Here is a 24,753-nt window from a genome sequence, read left to right on the forward strand (position 1 = left end):
TCACTTAATAAGTTCCCTTCAAATTCCTTTAATTGTTTTTCTAGAAATGTAAAAGTAAATGTAAATTCTATGACTTTAATTTTTGTCATGTAAAACCCTTACACTTTCTTCTACCATTGTGATATAGCCTTCCTTTGAAATGGTAACAATATCTGGCATCTCATAGAAAATAAACTAAGAGACTAGAGATTTTGTATGTTCTCTTAGTTATTTTAAGATGCTAAGGTTCTACTGAGAGGAGTGAGAACTCATAATAGTGTAATAAATAGGTGTGGGATGATGGTGCAAAACTAACAATACAAAGTTGAAGAGAAACAGGATCAAAACTGAGTCCTTTAAACCTGTTTATTTGATGGTAAGGAGACTCTTTTTCTTTTTGTATTACAAAGTTCATGACACCAAGCAAGAATAAGAAAATGGCTGAAGTCTAGGCATCCATGGAGTTGCATTTGTGGTGTCACTTTGCCTATGAGGAATGTGAGGCCTAAAGAGGTAAGAAAGGCATTTTCCAAATACTTTTTGACTATTTAGTGGTACACTTAACAATTGAACTGTTTTTGAATGTCCACATTATTGTCACTTTTATAAAACCCTGCCATCATGGAGATGTATGTACCAGTCACATAATTTTTATCCCAAAGGATTCAGGATGATTTAGAGTTGCTAACTGGTTGATTAGCAAGCAGTGATTTTTCTTGTTAAAACATATAATCAGAGAATTCAAACTCTCTAACTAGGCAAAAAGAAAAACCTTTTAGGGGTAGGTTTCATACATAAATGTAAACTCCCCCAAAACAAATAAACATAGATCAGGTATGTTTGGAAAGCATTAGTGTGCTTGCCAATCTCAATTAACAGGAAGTTGAGCTTGTGAGAAACACACAAGTGCATTACAGCCATCAGGTCAAGTGGGTAATTTAAAACTCTCACACATCTCCCAGTAATATGATGCTGTAGCACTTCCTGGCTCAGGGCTAGTTGATCCCAGCCTGGCCTGCGTACCCTGCTTTTTGTCAAGAAGAGGCAGCTCAAGGATACCAGAACTGCCTTAGTAATTTCACTCCACTCTACAATCAAAATCTTTTTTACTGTGGAAAGAATACCAGAAACATTTGGGGGATGATTTTGAAGTATTTTTTGTTAATATAAGCATTTGAGGAAATCAGAATTGATCAAATAATTCTATCTTTTATACCTTATATTTTGTGGCTTCTTGATTTACCAAAGCCTATAATAGCTGTTTCCTTTGGATATGTTTTGTCTCTTAAGATACAATATAAACCAAAAATAATTCTAGCACATAATAGTAAATCTAAAAGCTGTTTAGCATTACCTTTCTAATGTAATTAGAAAGATTCTGAACATGATTGCATTAAATATAAAGGGCTATTTTTAATGTAACTGAGACTATATTTATTAAGATGCAAAAGGTTGAAAATACTTGAATCCATATGAGTTGACTTCAGGAGAAAACTAGGAAAAACATATCAATGAATTATATGAAAAAGTGCAATAATTCTATTTTTAGGCCCACAGAGACACCAACATAGGATCAGACAGATCACCACCACCTCTACTGAAAAAACAGAGCTCTCTATGCCTAGTCTTATTCTAGAACCAGTAAATTGGTGGGATCAGAGAGATCTCAAAAAACTGCAAGGAGAAAGTGTTTTCAGGCTGGAGGCATGGCTTAAGCAGTAGAGTGCCTGCCTAGCAAATGTGAAGCCCTGAGTTTAAACCCTAGTACTGCAAAAAACAGTGATTTCATACTCTTTCATGTGTTCATTTACAGTGGTCAGATGTCTGAAGACTTTGGGGCTCGATAGCCTGTTGGGTTTTGGCTCTTGCTCTTGCAATAGAAAAGAAAGCCATAATTTGGCTCATATAAAATGGCAATGTTTGTTAGAATCATAATGAGAGAAAAGTCATTCAGTCCAAATCACTGTGCGCAAAGTTTGGAAAGGATTTTGCCAAGGTCAGTTTTAGGTGAAACTTTTTATTGGTCCCTTTTTTTTTGTTGCCACTCATTGAGAGGGCTCTATACTCTGTAGATGTACTCAGTCCTTCCCTCAGCTGAAAATTTCCTGTTGAAAGGACCATTTCTTCTAGGCCCTCTTCTTTAACAGATACTAGTAATCAAATATGATGACTGCATGTATGTGATATGTTAGAAGACAAGAACATTTTGGGGTGCCCTAATGAAACAATGCCAAGGGATGAATTTAAAGAAAGTTGAAAATTAAAGAAAAAGCTACTTGGGTGCTAATGAGGGCTTTTAGTACTCACACTGTATCTCCATCCAACAGATTTTTGGTATTTATTCACTCTAACCCGCCTTCCTATTTCGGGTAAAGGAGTCTGCGAAACCAATAACAAAATGTTATTAGACCCACCAGTCCACTCTGAAAAAGATTCACCCTTAAGTATTTTTTGTTACTTTACTACCAAATGGAAGTGTAAGACAATATTATTCCTGTCATGATTTTCATAAATGGCTCTAATCCAAACAATCAGTTTCTTATTATACGCAGAAATGTGGTACCAAATTCATGGTAATGGATATAATTGTCATATTAATGGGAAAATCATAATTTGATGATAGCAAAGTGCTATTTCCCCTTTCAAAACTAGGAATTATTACTACTTATGGACTTAACATGAGTTTTCAATATTAAAAAGTCAAGAGTATCTAGACTGGAGATTAAATTTGAGACTAGATTTCTGAAGCTGAAACAATAAAATATGTATTTCACAGAGTCTCACTTAAAAAATACAAAGTTGATTATTTAGAAGCCATGGTTTATAGGACAAAATGAACACATGAAACCTCATTTAATGAGGAAAAAAGCACCCAACTCTTTAAACCGTTTCAACAATTCACTTCCAGCACAAATTGAAAAATAATAGTTTATGGCATGGACAATAGTTCCATGAATCTGTATAGCTTTACAAACATAAATTTTCCTTTAAGATATAAGGAAGTGAAAGTTTCTTGACTTTCACTATGTTCATGTTAATATTATCTTGAGAAAGTGAGATATTCATGCTAAAGAAGGATGATAGAAATCAGTACTTAGCAAATTCTATGACAGTATGTTATGAACGCTAACACAACTTTGAGAATGTTAGCAGGAATAGTGGCAATTAAACTGTCTCTCTTGCCTATCTGTTAGAAAATACATGAAAAATATGCATCTCTGACAACTTCTTTCCTTCTACCTGTCATTTAAAATATAGTGACCTCAATTCTCAGAAGGAATCATTGGAGAGGGAAAAATATGATGGAACACAAGAATATTAAGGTAATATTAGAGGAAATACCTTCTTTGCTGTCCCTGACAATAGATAATTAACTGGAAATAGAGAAGAATACAGATACTTCCACCATTGTTGCAGAATAACAATATATGGGGAGCTTTTGGAGTCAGTGGAATATTTTTAATGTGGAAATATGATAAACCAATAGGTATATTATAGGAATACATATTATAGGATATTTATTAATAAATCCAGATTAATATAATTATGTAAAATTATGATTTTAAAATAAATATAATATTTTCTGTATCTCAAGGAAATAGTCCATTAAGAGAATACAGCACAGAGAGGTTACAGTATTACCTTACGGGCATTCATCACTTTAACAGCAGTAAATGCACCAGTCTTTTCATGGAGTCCCTGAAACAAAGGATAGTGATAAGCATCAAATGCTAGCTATTTAATCCAGGTGTAGAAAAGCAAACAAAATAACAAAATTACAATTAAATATAGTCAAATACATAGCAGACTGCAAAGCATAAAGTATTAAATACAGATAAAATATAAAGTATATACAGGAAAGAGAAATATTAAATCATCAGCAATCTAATTTCACTCAAAAAACCAAGCAAACTTATGGAGTAGTTTTATGTTTTTATTAAGTAGTAGACATGGTTGACCATTTAATGTTAAGCCTGCAGGTAAAATGTGCAAATTTTCAACTGAAAAATGTGAAAAGGAGATGTTTTTCTAAATACGTTTTTAACTGATTATGTGGCATGACGTAAACATATTTTTCCACTGGACCTATCTTCACACACATAACTTTCTTCATAATCACTACTGGTAATAGCGATTGATAATTAATTCAACAGCTTCTAAACTGTTCGATATGTCCTGAATCATGTCAACCAAAACATTTATGAAAGGAGTAAGTTCTGGAAGATTCATGTTCTGGAAATGTGATGACTTCTATGAACTTATTTTATCCTAAATTCAAGTGTGAGCTGCAGATTTATAACTTAAAAATTCAATGTATAGATTTGAAGTCAGATCTCTTATTTTGTGGCTGCTAATTTGTAAACATATTTTAAACTATGCTAATAAATATTTTTCAATCCAGCATCATATGAGTTAGATTTAATCAAAATGTCTTATTTGACAGATCTCTAGTAGAAAATTGGATTCTTGGGCTGTACTAGATTTAAGTGTCCTCCCTAAATTCAAGTTCACCTGAAACCCTAGATTGTTAACTTGTTTGGAAATAGATTACTTGAATATGTAATCAAATATGTAATCTATGAGATCATAGAGGATTAAGGCAGTTCATGACTGGTATCACTTATCTTTATTTAGACAGTTTGTTTTGATATGGGCAGATTATTTTGTAGGATTATGACAACACATGAACTTTAGCTGAGTTTATAAATGATAAGGCATATGTCAGAAACTCTTCAAATTTATTTACATATCTGGGATGTATCGTATATTAATATTTTTTGCATTTCACTCACATCATGATAAATAATACTTCTTAGTGAAATTTTTCCCATAGCTATATGTACAAATACAACATGTTGGAAACTGATTCTCACAGATCCCTTAAAAGAAATAACCATGTACCCTTTCTTGATTTTAAGAGGTTATTTATGGGCCAAATGTCTTCTGTGCAATACATAGTATTGAGCATGTCGTCAAAGATATTAGCCATCCATTATCTGATTTGACTGATGGTAAAAAGAAAATTCCTTAATGTCTGAAATTCACAGCTATCATACCCATGACATACATTTGTAAAATAACTGACTGTTATTAAAAGGTTCTACCCATGGCCATAGAACAGAAAATGTCAGCTCTACCCTGGTTATCTGTAATTGAATCTCGTTGAATTATTTTGTCAGAAAACATATCCCAGTGTGGAGTTTCAAAAAATATACTCATTGTTCCTAGTAACAAATTAAACCCTAGCTCTTGGAACCATGTAATGGGTTAAGAGAAAACCATTCCACAAGCTTCCATAGAAGTCTGGTATATGCAGATAATAATCATAAATTGTTATTGCTAAAGATAGCATTACAAAGTTCCTCTTGTACTTTGATTTTGTTTTACCTTTTATTTTGAAATAACTTTAAATTTACAGAATAGTTTCAAAGATAGTGCAGAGTTCCTTTATATCCTGTACCCAGCTTCCTACAATGTTAACGTAATACATGACCATGGTACAATTGTCAAAACTAAGAAATTAACATTGGTACAATGTTCCTAAACTAAATTATAGACTTGTTCTGATTTCCCTAGTTTTCCCACTAATGTTCTCTTTCCAGCACCTAAACTGAGATCCCACATTCCATCCAGCTATCATGTCTCTTTAGCTCTTCCCTGTTTCTCAGTCTTTACTTGTTTTACATAGCTGTGGCAGCTTTCAACAGTGTTGGTCATGTATTTTGTATAATGTCCCTCAGTTTGGGTTTGACTGATGTTTTGTTATGATTATACTGAGCTTATGGGTTTGAGGAAAAATGCTACAGAGATGAAGTACAAATTTCATCAAATCATATCAAGGGTATATAGTATTACTATGACTGATCAACTGTGATGTTAACTTTGATCACTTTGTCAAAGTAATGTCTGTCACGTTTCTCCACTCTAAAGTCACTATTTCTCTCTCATACTCTATCCTTTAGAAGTGATTGACATTGGTTTTAAAAGGGGAAACTATTCTTCAACAGCTACCTAAAGAACCTAGAAGACATCTTGAGATAAACTAATTGTTCAGGAGTGCCATCTTGTGGTTGACTGATTATATGGAAGCTGTTTTGTGACCTTAGTTGAAGGCTATGTTGTCATAAACAAGATTTTCCTTTTTTTTCAGTTTACAATGTCTGTTTCAAGACAAATTAAGTTAAAATAGTATTTAATGTAAACACACATAGAGAATTCAAAGAAAAAGTTCAGTTTTGGATTCTAAAATAGTCACGATTGTCATTGACTCTAGTGAACATTATGTATGGAAATAAGAAAAATCTTAAATTATAAATGTGGACTTTGTCATCTGTTTTTCCTACCAGCAATATCATTAATAAATAGGATTCACTAGTGTCACTGGATTAATAATGTTCTCTTAAATTATGAGATCTTTAATGGGGAGGATGATGAAATAGAAAGATAAACTGTTCACATTTGCAATTTTATTAAAGGAATTTACAGTTTTTAGGATGCATATACCTAAAACAATTCAAGAACAGAAGAAAGTACAAAAACTAATTATTCATATACGTTATTGGATCCTTAATATGAGGTCTGTTTAAAGGGTTCAAAAAAAATGAATATATGCTACCAGGAGAAAGACAAAAATAAAAGTACTAAATAACTTGACAAATTTATACTTTCACAACTAATGCTCTCTTTGAGGCTTTCACTCCAAAATGTAATTGGCATGAACATGTATTCTTTTTATAGGTCTGTTTGAAATTACCCAAGAGAGAACACAAATTCTTCAATGTGTTGATTTCAATTTAGCAAAGATTTGTGTTCTTAATTAATTAATTTAGGTAACCAAATAAGCAGCATTATTTAGTCTGCTTCCCCAGGGAAAACAGAGTTGATTACTGTGTTGTTGCCCTTCACTGGCTTCAAGATAAATATCCTGAACATATTTTTTTAACATAAAATGTTACATGTCCCAAATTTAAGACACTGGTCACATATAAAACAGTATGTCTTTTAACATTGTTTTGAATGTGACCAGTGTCTTAACATATATATATATATATATAGATAGATAGATAGATATGTATACGTAGACACACACAGAGACACATATATATCAGACACATACATACACATATACATTTTCTTTAAATGAAAACAAATGCAAGAAAATCTTGATATATATAACAAAAATGAAGGGAATGAAGGAATGATCATAAAGAATTTTATAGTATTCAGCCAATACCAAACTCCTCAAATTTATTTTTGGAAAATCAAATCACCACATTCCAGTTTAATTTCCACTTGCGAGACTACCTTAAAAGTAATAAAGCAAGGTCAACTTATAGATGGGGAATCCAGAAGAAAATATAACTGCACCAATAACTGCAGAGGAAATATATGAACTGTTAGGGTCTTGGTCACCAGAGCCTTAGCCCTTCTAACTTCTAACTGGCCAACTAGTACACCATCTTTCTAAGCCATACTTCCTTTTGGCACAACAGATTCTCAAGATTTCAACTTTTGCTATGTAGGTCTGCCCTCTTTGGTCCTGTTCAGCAGAGATAAATATCTCTGCAAGTTATCCACTATGATTCCTGCTAGCAAATACTGAAGATAGGCCAAGATGGAAGGGAAGCATGTTAGAGAAAAATAGTGACAGAACAGGAAGTAAGTGATGGCACTAGGTGGAGCCCATATCATAATCACATTAGCAGTGTTAAAGAAGGCATATGGACAAATTATGATGGAAAAATACATTAAGGAAAGAAAGTCTAGATATTGAGCACATCACTATTACTAAGAATTTAGTCACTGAATAAAATTAAGTAAAACATAGAAGTTCTTGAAATCAGTGAATATATTTCTTCCACTTTGCTATCTGTAGTGCCAATCACAGTGCTGGTACCTAAGACCCTTTTAATGAATGCCGGTTGTGTGAATGATGAAGAGTAATTGCAAAATCTTCATAGAAGAGGTAGAATGTCAATTAGACTATGAGGGCACTTGAAGAGATTTGGAAGTAGCAAGTTGGCCCTTTGGGTGGAACATCATGAGCAAAGGTTATGAGAAAATGCTGAATAGGACAGCTCAGCCACTAAAGAAAAAGACCAGGAAAAAGGAGGAGTGGCCATATAGAAATGAAAAATAGAGAATGCAAGAGTGCACCTGTTCTGTCATGCCAGAAATTTAATTGTAAAAATTTTTTAAAGAAAATCTGATTTAAAAGAAGACAGAAGTCATCATTTAGAAATAAGGCATTAGTAGGTTAGCACTTTGTGACTGGCTTTTGTTAGTTAGTAGTATAATGCATAGCTCAGGGTTGTTAAGGCACTGAAAAACCAGCATCGAATTGCAATAATGATCAATTTCTTGGGGATTACACATTTTAAACCATAACAAATGATTTAAAATAGCAGTTGTGACAGCTGTGTTGGGAAAAATCCATCGTTCTGCAGCCGTTAATTACCATGTTTTCCCTTGGAAAGAATACAGGATAGTCCTTGATGGCCTTGTAATTTTGATTAGGCTATTTTTTATATCATGCAGTTAAAGAAATTGCTGTGAAAAGACTGCCGATTCTTCCTCAGTTTCTGCATAGTCCCTCCAGTTACTAGTTCTGCCTTCTGCTGGCAAATGAAACCCCATAATCTTTTTTTGCAAATTGGGTTTGTGGTGGTAAAAGGCCACGAAGCCACTCTCTACACTCATGTCCATTTTGTAACCTTGACTTTTATTTGTTCTTCTACTCGTTGTTTGGGTGCCTAGCAAGCAAACCAAGTTATTCTTTAAGGTCACTGAGACTGCAGCTGGAAATAGTATCTGAGAGGTGCTGGACTGAGGAGAAATAAGACAACATGGGTAACAGAATAGTTTCTGGCAGCATCATGTCTATGCAGAAAACAAAGACATGGGGGGCTTTTAAAGCTTAACAAGGCATATCCCTATCTCCAAGCAGAGCCTTTCCTAAGCCAATACTTGAGATAGAAATAACGATAGGCTTGTTTTTGTTTATTTTTTGTTGGTATGGGTATTTGAACTCAGGGCTTTGGTTTGCTAGGCAAGTGCTCTACCACTTAAGCCAAACCCACAACCTTTTTTCCTTTGGTTTATTTTCCAGATAGAGTCTTAAACTTTTTCCCCTGCCAGCTTCAGACCGCAATCCTCTGACCTCTGCTTCCCACGTAACTGGGATTGAAGGTATGAACCAGCACCCCCGGTTTTTGAGAGTCTTGCACACTTTTTCCTCAGTCTGGCCTGGAATCACAATTCTTCTATCTGTGACTCCCAAGTAGCTGGGATTATAGATGAGAGCCACTATACTCAGCCAGGGTAGTTTGTTTTTTATGGGGAATCTTTTCATTTTGTTTCCTTTCTTAGGAAAACTGACCAGTTCAAGAAGTTCAAAAGAACAGATGTATTCAGGGCAATCAGAGTTTGAAGGTGTGACTGAGATTGGAGAATGGTTACAAAGGTGGGGAAAACATTGCTAAGGACATATAAGGGAACACATCAGTCACCCTCCATTTCAGATCATATCATAGGAAGATTTGCTTCATTCTAACAGTTGTCAAAGGAGGTGATGTATTGGGAAACATTTAAAGGAATTTAACAGGCTTCAATTTTAGGTTTGTTTTATGAAGCTTTAGGGGACTCATACATTGTAGATATTTGCTTTGTGCTATTTGATAACTGACAAGATTATTAATACTTACACACCTTGTAATTCCCCCAAAGCCTAGTACATTGCTAAGGCACACTCTATGATCATTAAATTAGATTGAAGGAAAGTATTTTGGCTGCCAAAAAGCATTAAAGTGATCCTCTGATTCAATATTTTCATGAGTACCCTATTACCACAAAGGTTTAGCTATAGCCGAGTATGTAAAAGTTGGAAAATTTCTTCCTAGGTGTAAATTTCTCCTTTTGGAGAAAAGTCAGTATAGGCTGAAGCAGATATTTATGACTCTGAGCAGATGGAACCTGAAGTTGAACAGATTCTATTTTAACTATGACACCTTCATAGAAAGCTTCTATAATCATGCTGCTACAACTTTCAGGGAAAGCATTGCAAGTTAAGGTGTGAGGAGGTAAAGGAGCAAAGACGTTGCTAGACTTTATAAATATCTCTTATGACACAGCTATCACTTGTAAGTCATTATGAAGATCTGTCACATCTTCATTTATATCATGAAAGTAAATTTGCAATCAAGTGGTTTAAGCAACTTGACAAATGGAAATCACATAATCATTTGATATTTCTGAGACTTCATATCCTCCTATGTTCCTTTTACCTAATTGATCTCTTTATCTAGCTATGTCTTCTATTATTCTGTCAGCTCCCAATTCCCAAATGCCTCTGTGTATAACTATAGGGTCTAGCACAGTGCCTTGCAGATCATAGCACTCAGCAAATATGTGTTGAACAATCTCAACATGAAGCCCAAAATGGGAAGGAGATGCATAGAGGGCTGTGTGTATATAAGTGTGTGATGGTGAGGACACAAATATAATTGTTGTCACACAATATGAGAGAAGAGTTAGAGGGAACCCAAAGCCTACAGTGTCCCATGGTATACTGAAGTTTCCAAACAAAGACAGTGAAATGCTTCAATGCAACAAAGTACTCCAGGAACTCATTATCTATCCACAGGTGAATTTCCATTTTTGATTCTATAATCATCCTTGCGTTTCCACTGTCAGGCCACTCAAAGTTCCCCACAATTCTCTTCAGTTAGAAAGCCTCAAGGAGAAATATATGAGTTATTCAAGGTCAGAGAACATGAGCCCATAAAAATAATAGAAGTGCCAAGGCTGGCACAAGGCTGGTTTGTCAGGTGACATTACCTAATTATTACCTGTGCATCCTCAAACCACTAGTGAAACCTTTTTCCCCAAATATCTTCAGGATATAGCCCTTCTGGTTATATTAACTGCAGAGGCGTGAGATATGAAAACTCCAAATGCTTTATCTCTTTTTTTCTTTTTTGCAAACCTTAAAATTATCCAAACCTTGGCTAGTTGTAGTCAAAGAATTCATAATGAACCATATTTTATAGCTAAAAAGCTACAGAACCACCAGAATAATCCAACAGAATAATGTTTTCCTCTTCCAGAAATCTGGGACAGTCATGGTCATGCTTATTAGAACTGTGAAAGGAGTCGGAAGAGAGCTTTCGTGGTTTCAGTGGCTTTGTAGCTTAGAAACTGCCCTGTAATTTGAAGCAGTTATGTGTGCTTATGCAGCAGCTTCAACTGCATTTATTACCCTTGTTATTACTCCTGCAGGGAAAAATAGGTCAAAATATATAGTAGCATCATCTGCAAATGGAGCTGCTCTCTATTGCGCTAGGGCACTCAAACAGTGGATTGCACAAAATGGACAATAAAGTTCAAAGTTCTTGGCTGAAGGATACATACAACATTTGCAAGAACAATGAATAGCTGCTAGTAAGCAACTAAGGGAAGACCTCAATATACTGCTATTTGATAAGCCAGGTCTACACAGGACAAAAATACAAAGCCATTGTGGTTCAGTGTTTCAAATGGGTGACAACTTAAAATCTTCATAGCTGGTTCTTAACACAAATTTAAAGTGATGGGCTGCAACTTCACATGCTGAGGAAACCATATAGGAAATTCATGATACTAAGGCCCACACCACCTCAAACCCTGTGATAACATTTCTAAGCAGTTTTATTTATCAAAGTACAGTGGAATCAGGATCAAGTCCTCCATGTGTGAGCATCCCCATGATGACAGTATTATTCTTCCTCTAAAGGAGCAACCACTATAGAAAGAAAAGGGAACTAAGCTATCAGAAGCAACTTTGGTGTCCAGATTATTTTTTCCCTCCAATTCCCATTTTTCTCACCATCACAGAGTTTATACTTTTTTCTTTAAGATTTTTTAAAGCATGGGACAGTGTGTGAGGGCATAAGCAAGGGGAAAGAAACAAATCCTCTATGAGCAAACAGGTTTCAGCACACAGCCAAAAATGCTTCACTGCAATGTCACAGTGTTTTAACTTAGATTGCTTTCTTTATGTAATGCATGAATCAGTTAACACTCATGCAAAATGTATTCCATCTGCTCAGACAGATGTGAGTTACAGCATTTCCAATCCTATCAAACAGCACAACTAGTTGAAAGAAAAGCAATGAGACAGATGGGTGATGGGTGAGTATAGCGGCTCAACCAAAAAGAGTAGGTTTGTCTTAAAATCTACCCAATCAAAATGAGATTCTCAACCCTCCCAGATCTATCCACAAAGGTACAAATACAGCAGTCCTTGACATGAAACTGCGTGTTCATGCCTTAAAGGACTTTATAAACTGAATCGTCTCCATAGTCCACATGAATGATTAGCAGTTCTCAAAGGCACCTTAAAAACGTTTACACTTTATTTATATAGATGCTAAGATGAAGAGAAATGTCAGGGAGGAGGTGAAATGAGAAGAAAAGAATAGCAGGGAAAGTGAAAGAAGCAACAAAGAGTAGAACAAAGATTGAGAAAAGAAATGATGAGGAGAAAAAATAGTTTCCATTAAATACAGGCAAACATCAGCCATCAAGATGAAGAAAATGCTCATAAGCATAGATGTAAAGAAATTCATCAGTATCAATTTGATGATTTACCAATAACCCTGCAAGTCTGAAAAGTTTGAGAGTCCTCATTCTAGGTACTAAATTGACTGAAAGCTACTTCTCCATGTAGTCTTTGTTTAAAATTGACATTTTTGGATAGTGTTTTATACCCCGGATATTCTCTCTGTTAATACTCTGCCTTGCTGCCTCTTCCTTCAGCATCCTGCTCTGGCCTTTGCAAAATCAAAGCACAGGCTAACTTTCCCTTATTGATGTATTGCAAAGACCTTGTCTAGTGACCAAGGTATTACATGTGCATTTTAGCTGGAGCTATCTAGGATTTTTTTTCAAGTCCAGTTTTTAAATAGTTTTATTATACTTTGAGTTAGTATACATTAAAAATACGATGCAGTTTCATTGTGGTGATTCCACACATGAATATAGTATACTTTGAAGAACTTCACGCCCTCGTTTATATTCTCATTCTCCCTTCTCTACTCCCTTTTCAAAGAGTGGTTGATTTCCTTATGCTGTCTTCAGATACATGTAGCATATTTTGATTGTCTTCCCACCTCAGTATCTTTTCCTTTCTCCTTCTCCCTCTCGTTCACCCCTCCTCAGACCTTCACCCTTTCACATTCATATCTCATTATCTTTATTATCATCATCATCAGAAATGCTCAGCATCCTTAACCATAAAGTAATGAAAATCAAGAGTCTTTTTACTTCTAAGGAATTACCAATGCAGTGAGAATTTCAGCACATTTTGGCTACTATAATGGTGGATTTGCCCATGACAAGCCTGGGGAAGTGAAATCTGAAGAGTGTGAAATCAACTGAAAGGCTCAAAGTTAAACCCCTCAATATATCCCTCACAGTTGCGTGGCAGACAGAGGGGCAGGGGTGGGGAAAGGATGGTGGGATATAGCCACACAGAGAATGCCAAGTTGAAAATTGCAACACAATAAAAGGAGAATAATGCTGGTACATAGGAAAATAGAATACAAGTCCAAGAAGATCTTAGTTAAGGTTACCAAAAACAGAAAAGTCATAGAGGACGGCAAGTCAAATTTAGTAAGGCAATATGTGAAACTGAGGCAATCATTTAAGTGAAAACACACATTTCTATAAAATATGTGGTCGTTTCAATAAAGTGTGTGTGTGTACGTGCGTGCGTGCATGTGTGTGTGTGTGTGTGTGTGTGTGTGTGTGTGTGTGTGTGTGTGCGTGAGAATAACAATTCCTAGATTTGGAAGAAAGGAAAAAAAGAGATCTAAAAGATCATGGGAGTACAGAAAACAGAAACCAACTTTGCTTGTTGACAGTTCTGACTTTTTTCATTCCTCCTTCAAAGAGATTAACTATTTTTCCTGCTATACTAATCCCCCAAATTAGTTAATTCCCAGTGCTCAATGACACAGAGTTAGTAACAGAGCCAAGACAAAGTCCAAGACTCCCTTCGTATTCTGGTAGTCTATTACTCTTGACACTACTAAAAAGTATTTACTAAATATCATCTTTAGACTAGGCAGCAAGACAGCCACTTTGAAAATTAGCTTCTACCTTTTAGGAACTTTTAATACAGTAGAAAATATACAATACTATCATAATGCAAGAGACAATGTGGCAGTTTTTAAAATAAGGATGCAAATGAAAACTTATAAGGTTCTTGAAAGTATCAGAATTATGTTTACATTTTTCCTATTAAAAACATTTTACAAAACCAAGTCAGCAAAATAGTGAGATTCTAGTATATTTGACTAATTTTAAATCCTCAGTATATATTTTAATTCATATGTAACATTTTGTTAAGCCAGAGGGTTTGCATATCATATTGATTCCAATGCCACATATTATTGCTGTAATCATAAGCTTCAAAATGGATCCATGATTAAATACCATAGAACAAATCATTAATATTTGAAGGAAATAATGATAACTGGTATATAACAAGATGACTGAATTTTACATTTTAATTTCTGTCCATAATGGAAGAAAGAGGTTAATATATAAAGATTTCCATGAATTCATATGGAGGGATGTACTATCTAAATAATATTTTTGGTGTTTCTCTGATATTTCTGGGACTTATTAAATGTCAGAAATATGAAGATAGTTATGCTCATGTTGGATTTATATAAATCAGGGATTGAAGTCTAATACTTAATATAGAATTTGTCATAAATTTACCTGGCTAATCAACAGGGTCTTTCAAAACTATGTGTCACCATCCAGCTTAGGAAACAGAGTATGCAGTCCAGAGAAGACACTTCACCCATACTTGATCTAACAACAGCATATGTAAGATGTGGCACTGAGGTTTACTTTGTCTCTTTGAAAAGATTAAGCAACTATATTCTGCTTCATTTATTTACTAGTATTGTCAAGAAGGCCAATCTGTATTAATTCAATATGTAAACTGAAATAAATAAAGTATATTGTTCCAAGTTGCCCAATACAGAACTTCAGAAAATCTACTTCAATGATTTGTTAAGAATGATTTTCAATTAACTCATCAAGGCTATAAGATACAGATTTTTCCACTAGTATTCTACTGCAATGTAACCAACAAAAACAAATTCAATGGCTAGTTGCTAAGTGCTGTGCTATAAAATCTAAAGCTTCTGAAGAGCTTGAAAAATTGTTGTACATTAACTACTTTTCTTATAATTTTTTCTATTATATTAATTGCCTTAACCATGCTTTTTAAAGCAATCAGCAATTATTTATGAATTATGAATTCAGTATTATTATTTTATACTCACAGAGGGTCCCAAATAATCTTTCTTTAAAAGTATTATTGTCTATTATTTATTTTTCTACAGATAAATATCTGATAGAATAAATACACTTCTGAATTCACATTAAAATATTCAATTCCCTATAAATTATTTTGATATGCATGTGTTCAATTTCTAAATACACAATGATTTTTGTTACATTTGTGGTTCTTTTATAAATTGTATGGAGTTTTGGTTAGAGATTATGTTCTGTACGATATAGATTATTTGGTATTTAAGATTTTCTTACAGTGAAGTATATAATCAGTTTTTCAAAATTCTGCTTATATGCTGGAAAAGAATGCTTATTCTTTAATTGTTGATAGCAGTATTCTATATATTTCTGAGAGACCAGGATTGCTAATGGTATTCTTATTAATTTTTTGCCAATTTTGTCTATAAAATTCTGAGACCAATGTTAAAGTCTTCCACTGTGATTATGGGTGCAATGTATAAATATCTCCTTGCAATACTATCAATTTAGTTTATATTATGGCATATTTTAGGTTCTTATGCATAGGAGTTGTGATATTTTAGTATTTTACCACTAGATTTTTAATTTCATCTATTCAATAAACCTCTTTCATTGCTAATAAAAGTAAATTTGAGTCAAGAAAATTTTCATTTAAGACTTCATAACAATGATTAAAATAACCATTAAAAAATCTGCTGACTAATAGGTATAGGCAAGGACTTCCTCAGTAGAACTCAAGCGCCCCAGCAACTAAGAGAAAGGATGGACAAATGGAACTACATGAAATTAAAAAGCTTCTGCACAACAAAAGAAATGGTCTCTAAATTGAAGAGACCACCCACAGAATGGGAGAAAATCTTTGCTACCTATATATCAGACAAGGGACTGATAATCGGAATATATAGGGAGCTCAAAAAGCTAAACTCCCCCCAAATCAATGAACCAATAAAGTGGGAAACAGAACTAAACAGAACTTTTTCAAAGGAAAATGTCCAAATGATGTCCAAATGACACATGAAAAAAAGGTGGCAAAGACATGATTTATTTTCTTTCTTTACTCCAGTTTTATTTGTTAATACACAAAATCCAATTCCTTTTTTATACAAATGACAATATTTACATAAATTGCAGTCCAGCAACCTTCACCACTTGTATGGGTTTAAGGTTTTGTTGCACACTTTAACAGCTGCTGAACCATATTGAAGGATTTTCACTTTAGCAAGACAATTATAAAAAATGTATCCCACTATCTATGTCTACACCTGGGATTTCACACAACTAAAGCACTTTGGCTCCAAGGGTCTTTGATGGAGATAGAGTCTTGAGTAACTGTTGGTGTGGTAAATTATAAATTGTTCTCATTTATCATACAATATGCCTTTTTTCCACTATGAACTCTGAGAAGTCAGATAATGTCCCTATCCTTTATGATGTGGTACCTGAAAGATAATGAGCTCAGGGGCTTCCATAAAATGTTTCTTTACCTGACAAAATTAAGACTCCTGTCCATGAAATGTACTTCTACCTTCCACTACCTCCTCTTCCACTGTCTCCATCCCACCACCCTCAGTGTGGACTTAGAGAGATCATTAGATTGATTGTTTTATAGTTGTCTTGATGAAGTAGAACCCTTGCAAAATGTTTCAACAGCTACTAAGGAGTGCTACAAGCATTTAAACACAGGGGAGACTCATAGTTCAAGATAAGAATCAAAGAAAAACTTGAAACAAAAAAATACTATCTTCCAAAAGGAATCTGAAGGGAAACAGAGAGCTATATAGAAGGGCAGAGGATATACCTATATGTTTTGACTGGGCGGAGTACTGATGGTCTAATTAACTATAAGATGGCTTCCTTCTATGGCTGTTGGCAAAGAAAAAGGTGAGCGGTAAAGAGGGAGAAGAGAGGAGAGGAGAAAAGGAAGAAGGAAAAAAATCCATTCTTGTATAAGTGGAAAATTGGACAAGGCTGTGAGTTTTAATAATTTAATTGAATTTTGTTAAGGCAAGGTTTATTAATATCAGAAGAATTGGCAATGTGGAGCCAGAAAATTCATGTGACAAATTCTTTTTGCCTAAAATCTGTGAAGTTTACCTAGTATCTTGGAAAAATTCAGGCACCCAAATTAATTCTGGCCTAACCAAGTCTTATCTTACATAAAATCAAACAGAAACTACTTTTTCTACCTTGACAAGTGTAACCACCAAATTAAATCAGAAAGAGAGAGAGAGAGAGAGAGAGAGAGAGAGAGAGACAGTTGCTTAATAAGTATATATTCATTTATCTCTTTGGACAATTTGATTTGTCTTTGCCACTAGTTAAAAGAAGTGGTGATTTTCTGTAAACATCTGATTTCTTATTATACTTGGTCTATTTGATGGTTTCAGAGATTTTCTGTTAATATTTTATTTATTTTAATTTTAAAGGATTTAGAAAGTTGGAACTCAAACAATAAAGGGGGATTTTCCTCATAGCCTGAGTCAATTTGTAAAATCAGCAAGCTCTAACTGGGCAGCAGCCCATAGATGTCTCAAGACATCTGCTAAGTTCACAAGGCAAGTAGATGTGCTACTCAGTGTTTCAGGCTAAATAAATGGATTATATGTTTCACTTAGATTTTTTATTATTAAGCAACACTGAGAACTATGAGATTATTCCCACAGGGATTCATAACTACTTTCTGCCCTTAGGATAAATAAATTAAACTTATCATATCTCTGCTGCAGTATACATTCTAAATAAAATTGTGTCAATACAGAAAAAAAGCCTTTTGATTCCAATTTTAAGTACCATCTAAATGGCAACTATATATTTTCATTCATGACACTGATTGACCTTGTCTGAGTGACAGCTTAAAAGATTGTCTTCTTGCAAAAAGTGACTCAAACAAGTCATTCTCATGGATTAATGACCAAATTGACTTCAACCACAAAAGTCTTAAGGATGATTGGCATAAGCCTTGCTTATATACTTTTTGTAAATTACAACATAAGATGGTGAGAAATGACAGTCTGAAAAATGTTAGGGTAAGAAATGGAAGTCTGAAAAAGTATAAAGAGATCAGACTTTTCTTGAATAGACTGTAATTCTGCCAATTTGGGCATTATTGCCTTTGAAGGGGAAGAATACTTTTTTATACAGAAAAAAAAATGATTGAAGTAGTGGAAAATGAATCTTCCTAAGAAAGTTTGGAGTTATTAGGGTTGTTACACTGAGAGAACAGAAGGTTCAATGGTAATTTGGAAGAATGTCCTCAAATATATAGAACATTATGGGTGCTACTATAACTGCAGCAAACTGATTAAAAAGAAATAAGCTGTAAGTAAATCAGGACATATTTGACTAAACAGCATCAAGAATCTCTTGACAACTAGGATTTCTAACACATGTGAATGGGTAACTTACTTCTCAGAGAGACCTTAAACAATTTTTTGTATATATGTGTTTATGCAACTAACTAAGGTAAAAGTCTCAAATTTGGGAAGTTTGGCCAGTCTAAATAGAGGATGTTGCAACTAAACTCTATTCCCTAATAGTAATAGTAATCAATAATACAATTGTCTTCTTAACTTTTGCAACTTCATCATTCTTAAAACCATCACCAGTGTTTTCATGGTCATTTCCTTTCACGCTTTTCAGGAAACCTAATTCATATGGTACAAAAGCTTGTGCTGAGTTCTCATGAAGTTCATATACTATGTCATCCCATAGCTTAACTATTTTTACTTGCCCATCATTTATACAATATTGGTTTTTTAAATTTATTTTTCCAAGGCCTATCCTGGAGGATAAATAGAACATAACTTCTCTTGTTACCTTCTAACTTTCTAATGAATAAAATCTTAATTCTCAAACCACTACTCAGTAAGTTTAAGAACCTTCTGTGTAAATTTGATAAGTACTTACTATACGGGGCCTCTATGCTACAAGCATATTTTCTACTGGAAACAAATTTAATAAATGTGCTGAGAAGCATTACGGGCACAATAAGCAAAAGCCTCTCCACCCTGGTTTTCACATCTGTCACTAATCGTATCCATCATAAATGTTGACTTAGGAAAGTTAAAGCCACAAATACACCCATTTCAAAGCCAACTTTTCTCTGTATAGTTTGTTTGTACATTAAATGATCCATATCCTGGTACCAAAATATTCTGTCACCCATTGCTATTCTTTGAAACAAATCTCTGGATAATCTCAGCCAAAAGAAAATCATGAAGAAGAAAGGACTTCAGAGACTTGAAACTTTATTTTTTCTCTATTTTAGAGATGGGTGATGACTTTTCTGTTATTCTTCTTTTCCAACGTGTATTGTGATTAGGCCTAATTTGTAAAGGATAATTATCTGGCTTGCTTTTCTATTCCTGTTTGAAGTTTTAGTAGCTAATCAGTGAAAAAGTCTTGGAATTTTTTTAGAAGGCAACCAAGGATGACATTTATATATTACATTGTTCCAAACTAGCACTTGACTAATCCATTTCACAGTTAAACTATTATTATTATAACAAAGATCATTTATATGTATTTTATTTATTTATTTTCAAAACTAGAAACCACTTACACTTGCTTCCTTGATTAAAAAGTTATTTTTTGTCTTTTATGGTAGTACTTGGGATTGAGCTTAAGGCCTTGTATTTGCTAGACAGACAACAGAATTCTTTCAATAACTATTTTACAGCAAGTAAGCACAATTTGTATCTTACCACTATCTCATTTTGTGTGAAGCTCAAATATGTAAATCAAATTCATAGCAAGCAAAACTAACAATAAGCCTTGATAATTAGATAAAAGTTTAATAAAACCTTACATTTATATTTACATCCAACTGATATTTGACAACAGCACCAAGACAATTCAATAGAAAAAGATTAAATTGTTTTATCAAAGGATGCTGAGAACAATCTGAAAAAATGAGATTGTGTCCCGCCTTCATTCCAAAAAAACCTGGATCAGCTACCTCAATGTAAGTGAACAAACTATAAAAGCACTAGAAGAAAACACAGAAATAAATTTTTGTGACACTGAATTAGTTACTAAACTAGTCTTAAATATAACACCAAAGCCCAAGCAACCAAAGAAAACATAGATAAACTGGACTTCGTCAAAACTAAAGTGAAAAGACAATCAACAGAATGGGAGAAGATATTTGTAAATGATGTATCTGATCAGAAACTTGCATTGACATAAGATTTGAGTGCATATTTATTTAAGAAATCTATACAGTGGGTCAATAAGCACACCTAATGGTGCTCAACGTCATTAATCATTAGGGAAATGAAAATCAAAACCACAGTAAGATACCACTCCATATTCACTAAAATGGATATAGTATTTTTTTAATTGAGGAAATTAGAACTTTTTATACACTGTTGGTGAGAATGTAAAATGATGCATCTATGGCAGAAAACAGTCTTGCAGTTCCTTAGAAAGTTACACATATATTTACTATATGATGTAGCAATTTCATTCAGAGGACTGAAAACATACGTCTCCACAAAATCTTGTACATGAATGGTCATATCACCATGAATATAGTAACCAAAAAAAGATGAAACACTAAAACTCATGAATGGGCAAATGTAGTATATCTATAATAACAAAATTCTATTCAGCCATTAAAAGGAAAAATGTCCTCATTCAAAATTATGACACGAACCTTAAAAACAATATGCAAAGGGAAAGTAGTCATTCACAAAAAGTCACTTTTGGATGATTTTAGTTATGCAAAATGTCCAAAATATGGAAGCTCAAAGAGAGAGATAGTGGGTTGCCAGTGGCTAGAGGGAAGGAATTCTGAGGAACGACTGCAGGTAGTATCCACTTTTTTGGGTGAACAAAACATTCTGGAATTGAATAGTGGTCATGATCACACCTTTTGTGAATGTACTAAAATCTACCAAATTGTACACTTAGAAGGGGTGATTGTTATGGGAATTGTATCTCAATAAAGCTGCTATTTCAAAATTTAAATAATGATTGTGGGGAGGTTAAGAATGAATTTCCCCCTGTCTTTTTTTTTTATGACAGTACTGGGGATTTGAACTCAAGCCTCATGCTTGCTAGGCAGGTGCGATACCACTTGAGCCACTCCATCAACCCTTTTGTGTGTTGGGTATTTTCGAGATAAGGTCTTGCTAACCATTTGCCTAGGCTAGTCTGAAACTGGGATCCTCCTGATTTCTGCCTCCCAAGTAGTTGGGATTACGGTGAGAGAAGCCAGCACCTGACTTTCCCTAATCTTAGTAGGACCAGTTAACCAAAGATTCATTTTAATAATAAAAGCCACTATCTTTTTTAAAAAATTTTATTTTATTCATATGCGCATACAATGTTTGGGTCATTTCTCCCCCCTTCTCCCCATCCCCACCCTTACCACCCCCCCTCCCTTACTCCCCCTTACCCCTCACTACCCGGTAGAAATTATTTGCCCTTATCTCTAATTTTGTTGAAAAGAGAGTATAATCAATAATAGGAAGGACCAAGGGTTTTTCCTTGTTGAGATAAGGACAGCTATACAGGGAGTTGACTCGCATTGATTTCCTGTGCATGTGTGTTACCTTCTAAGTTAATTCTTCTTGAAGTAACCTTTTCTCTAGTTCCTGGTCCCCTTCTCCTATTGGCCTCAGTTGCTTTAAAGTATCTGCATTAGTTTCTCTGTGTTGAGGGCAACAAATGCTATCTAGTTTTTTAGGTGTCTTGCCTATCCTCATACCTCCCTTGTGTGCTCTCGCTTTTATCATGTGCTCAAAGTCCAATTCCCTTGTTGTGTTTGCCCTTGATCTAATGTCTGCTTATGAGGGAGAGCATACGATTTTTGGTCTTTTGGGCCAAGCTAACCTCACTCAGAATGATGTTCTCCAATTCCATCCATTTACCAGTGAATGATAACATTTCGTTCTTCTTCATGGCTGCATAAAATTCCATTGCGCATTTCTTGATCCATTTTCTTGATCCATTCGTCAGTGGTGGGGCATCTTGGCTGTTTCCATAACTTGGCTATTGTGAATAGTGCAGGTGCCTCTGGAGTAACCTGTGTCACATTCTTTTGGGTATATCCCCAAGAGTGGTATTGCTGGATCATATGGTAGATCAATGTTTAGCTTTTTAAGTAGCCTCCAAATTTTTTTCCAGAGTGGTTGTACTAGTTTACATTTCCACCAACAGTGTAGAAGGGTTCCTTTTTCCCCACATCCTCGCCAACACCTGTTGTTGGTGGTATTGCTAATGATGGCTATTCTAACAGAGGTGAGGTGGAATCTTATTGTGGTTCTAATTTGCATTTCCTTTATTGATTGAGATGGTGAGCATTTTTTCATGTGTTTTTTGGCCATTTGAATTTCTTCTTTTGAGAAAGTTCTGTTTAGTTCACTTGCCCATTTCATTATTGGTTCATTAATTTTGGGAGAATTTAGATTTTTAAGTTTCCTATATATTCTGGTTATCAGTCCTTTGTCTGATGTGTAGCTGGCAAATATTTTCTCCCACTCTGTGGGTGTTCTCTTCAGTTTAGAGACCATTTCTTTTGTTGAGCAGAAGCTTTTTAGTTTTATGAAGTCCCATTTATCTATGCTATCTCTTAGTTGTTGTGCTGCTGGGGTTCCATTGAGAAAGTTCTTGCCTATACCTATTAATTCCAGAGTATTTCCTACTCTTTCCTGTATCAACTTTAGACTTTGGGGTTTGATATTGAGATTCTTGATCCATTTTGAGTTAATCTTGGTATAGGGTGATATACATGGATCTAGTTTCAGTTTTTTGCAGACTGCTAACCAGTTTTCCCAGCAGTTTTTGTTGAAGAGGCTGTCTTTTCTCCATCATATATTTTTAGCGCCTTTGTCAAAGACAAGTTGGTTATAGTTGTGTGGCTTCATATCTGGGTCCTCTATTCTGTTCCACTTTTCTTCATGTCTGTTTTTGTGCCAGTACCATGCTGCTTTTATCGTTATTGCTTTGTAATATAGTTTGAAGTCTTGTATCGTGATACCTCCAGCGTTGTTCTTTTGACTGAGTATTGCCTTGGCTATTCGTGGCCTCTTGTATTTCCATATAAATTTAATGGTAGATTTTTCAATCTCTTTAATGAATGTCATTGGAATTTTGATGGGAATTGCATTAAACATGTAGATTACTTTTGGGAGTATTGACATTTTTACTATGTTGATTCTACCAATCCATGAGCATGGGAGATCTCTCCACTTTCTATAGTCTTCCTCGATCTCTTTCTTCAGAAGTTTATAGTTTTCCTTGTAGAGGTCATTCACATTTTTGTTAGGTTTACACCTAGGTATTTGATTTTTTTTTTGAGGCTATTGTAAATGGAATTGTTTTCATATATTCTTTCTCAGTTTGTTCATTATTAGTGTATAGAAATGCTAATGATTTTTCTATGTTGATTTTATATTCTGCTACCTTGCTATAGCTATTGATGGTGTCTAGGAGCTTTTGAGTAGAGTTTTTTGGGTCTTTAAGGTATAGGATCATATCATCTGCAAATAGGGATATTTTGACAGTTTCTTTACCTATTTCTATTCCTTTTATTCCTTCTTCTTGCCTAATGAAGAGCCACTATCTTAAAACATATAGTCAACCTCTTTGGGCACTGAAGCAAGTTCTGATGTGGTAGAAATATCACTTTGATCTTTTAATTCCAGCTATTTACCATTACTTATCTAACTATGTGAATGTTAAGCAAATTACTTGAAGTCCCTGAGTCTCGTTTTCCTCATCTATAAAATATAAATGATGATCTCTTCCTCATTGGACATTTAAAAGAGATTTTACATATATATACATGTATATATTATGTATACAGCATAATGCCTGTCCCATAGTAAGCACTAAAATCTGCAAAACCAAATAGAATTCATTCATTCAATGCAAGGTGCTAGGAATGTGCTTCAAAAACAAAATAAATCAAGGACTTCACCTTCGGGGGTATTTTTGCACCACCCCTCCAGCCACACATGACTAGGGAAACATCACACAAGGTAGTGCAAAGAATTCTATTTATGTGTAGCTAAGAGAACATTATAAAGTCGGGAATAGTTGTGACACAGTTTTTTAATAAATGTTGTATGATAAAAGCAGGCTTCCACACATGATATTGAGGAAATTACAGTGTGTTTCTGAAATATGTGCAGACTTCTCAGCTGCTGCTGTTTTCTAGGGTCAATATACATAGTATCTTAACCACACCTTTGCTAGAGTCACTAAAATCATGCCAATACTAGCTACATACAATGATTTGGAACGTCATTGACATAAGAGTAACGTATCATTGGAAAACCTTACCTGGAAGGTTTCATTGATGCTCCCTTTATGTCAAGAAAATCCAAGGTCAACCAGAAAATGTGGTCTGCTTTGGCTCTTTAATTTATTTTTTAAAATCACAATTTTATTGATTTTACTAGGTCTTGTGCTTGTAAATGGAAATCCAGTTCTCCA

General features: G+C 34.4%; 1 protein-coding gene and 1 long non-coding RNA gene across 16 annotated transcripts in view; one reads left to right on the forward strand and one right to left on the reverse strand.

Moving 5' to 3' along the window:
- The window catches only part of LOC141419754 (uncharacterized), a 279,105-nt gene that overhangs the window by 125,999 nt on the left and 128,353 nt on the right, over positions 1–24,753 (forward strand). For 10 of the 14 annotated variants that reach the window (XR_012444416.1, XR_012444413.1, XR_012444421.1 and 7 more), the window contains 3 exons: positions 390–492; positions 3,238–3,302; positions 9,089–9,168. This is a non-coding gene — a long non-coding RNA (uncharacterized lncRNA). The remainder of the gene's footprint in view (positions 1–389; positions 493–3,237; positions 3,303–9,088; positions 9,169–24,753) is intronic. The other 4 variants (XR_012444425.1, XR_012444423.1, XR_012444424.1 and 1 more) reach the window with 2 other exon arrangements.
- Nrk (Nik related kinase) overlaps positions 1–24,753 on the reverse strand; it is a 121,644-nt gene that overhangs the window by 62,433 nt on the left and 34,458 nt on the right. For both annotated transcript variants that reach the window (XM_074063282.1, XM_074063283.1), the window contains exons 3-4: positions 3,622–3,678; positions 2,287–2,358 (exon numbers count right to left, since the gene is read on the reverse strand). In XM_074063282.1, the coding sequence (XP_073919383.1) occupies positions 2,287–2,358; positions 3,622–3,678 (129 nt within the window). The remainder of the gene's footprint in view (positions 1–2,286; positions 2,359–3,621; positions 3,679–24,753) is intronic.

This window comes from Castor canadensis, chromosome X (genome assembly GCF_047511655.1).
Source record: "Castor canadensis chromosome X, mCasCan1.hap1v2, whole genome shotgun sequence".
Lineage (NCBI taxonomy): Eukaryota > Metazoa > Chordata > Mammalia > Rodentia > Castoridae > Castor > Castor canadensis.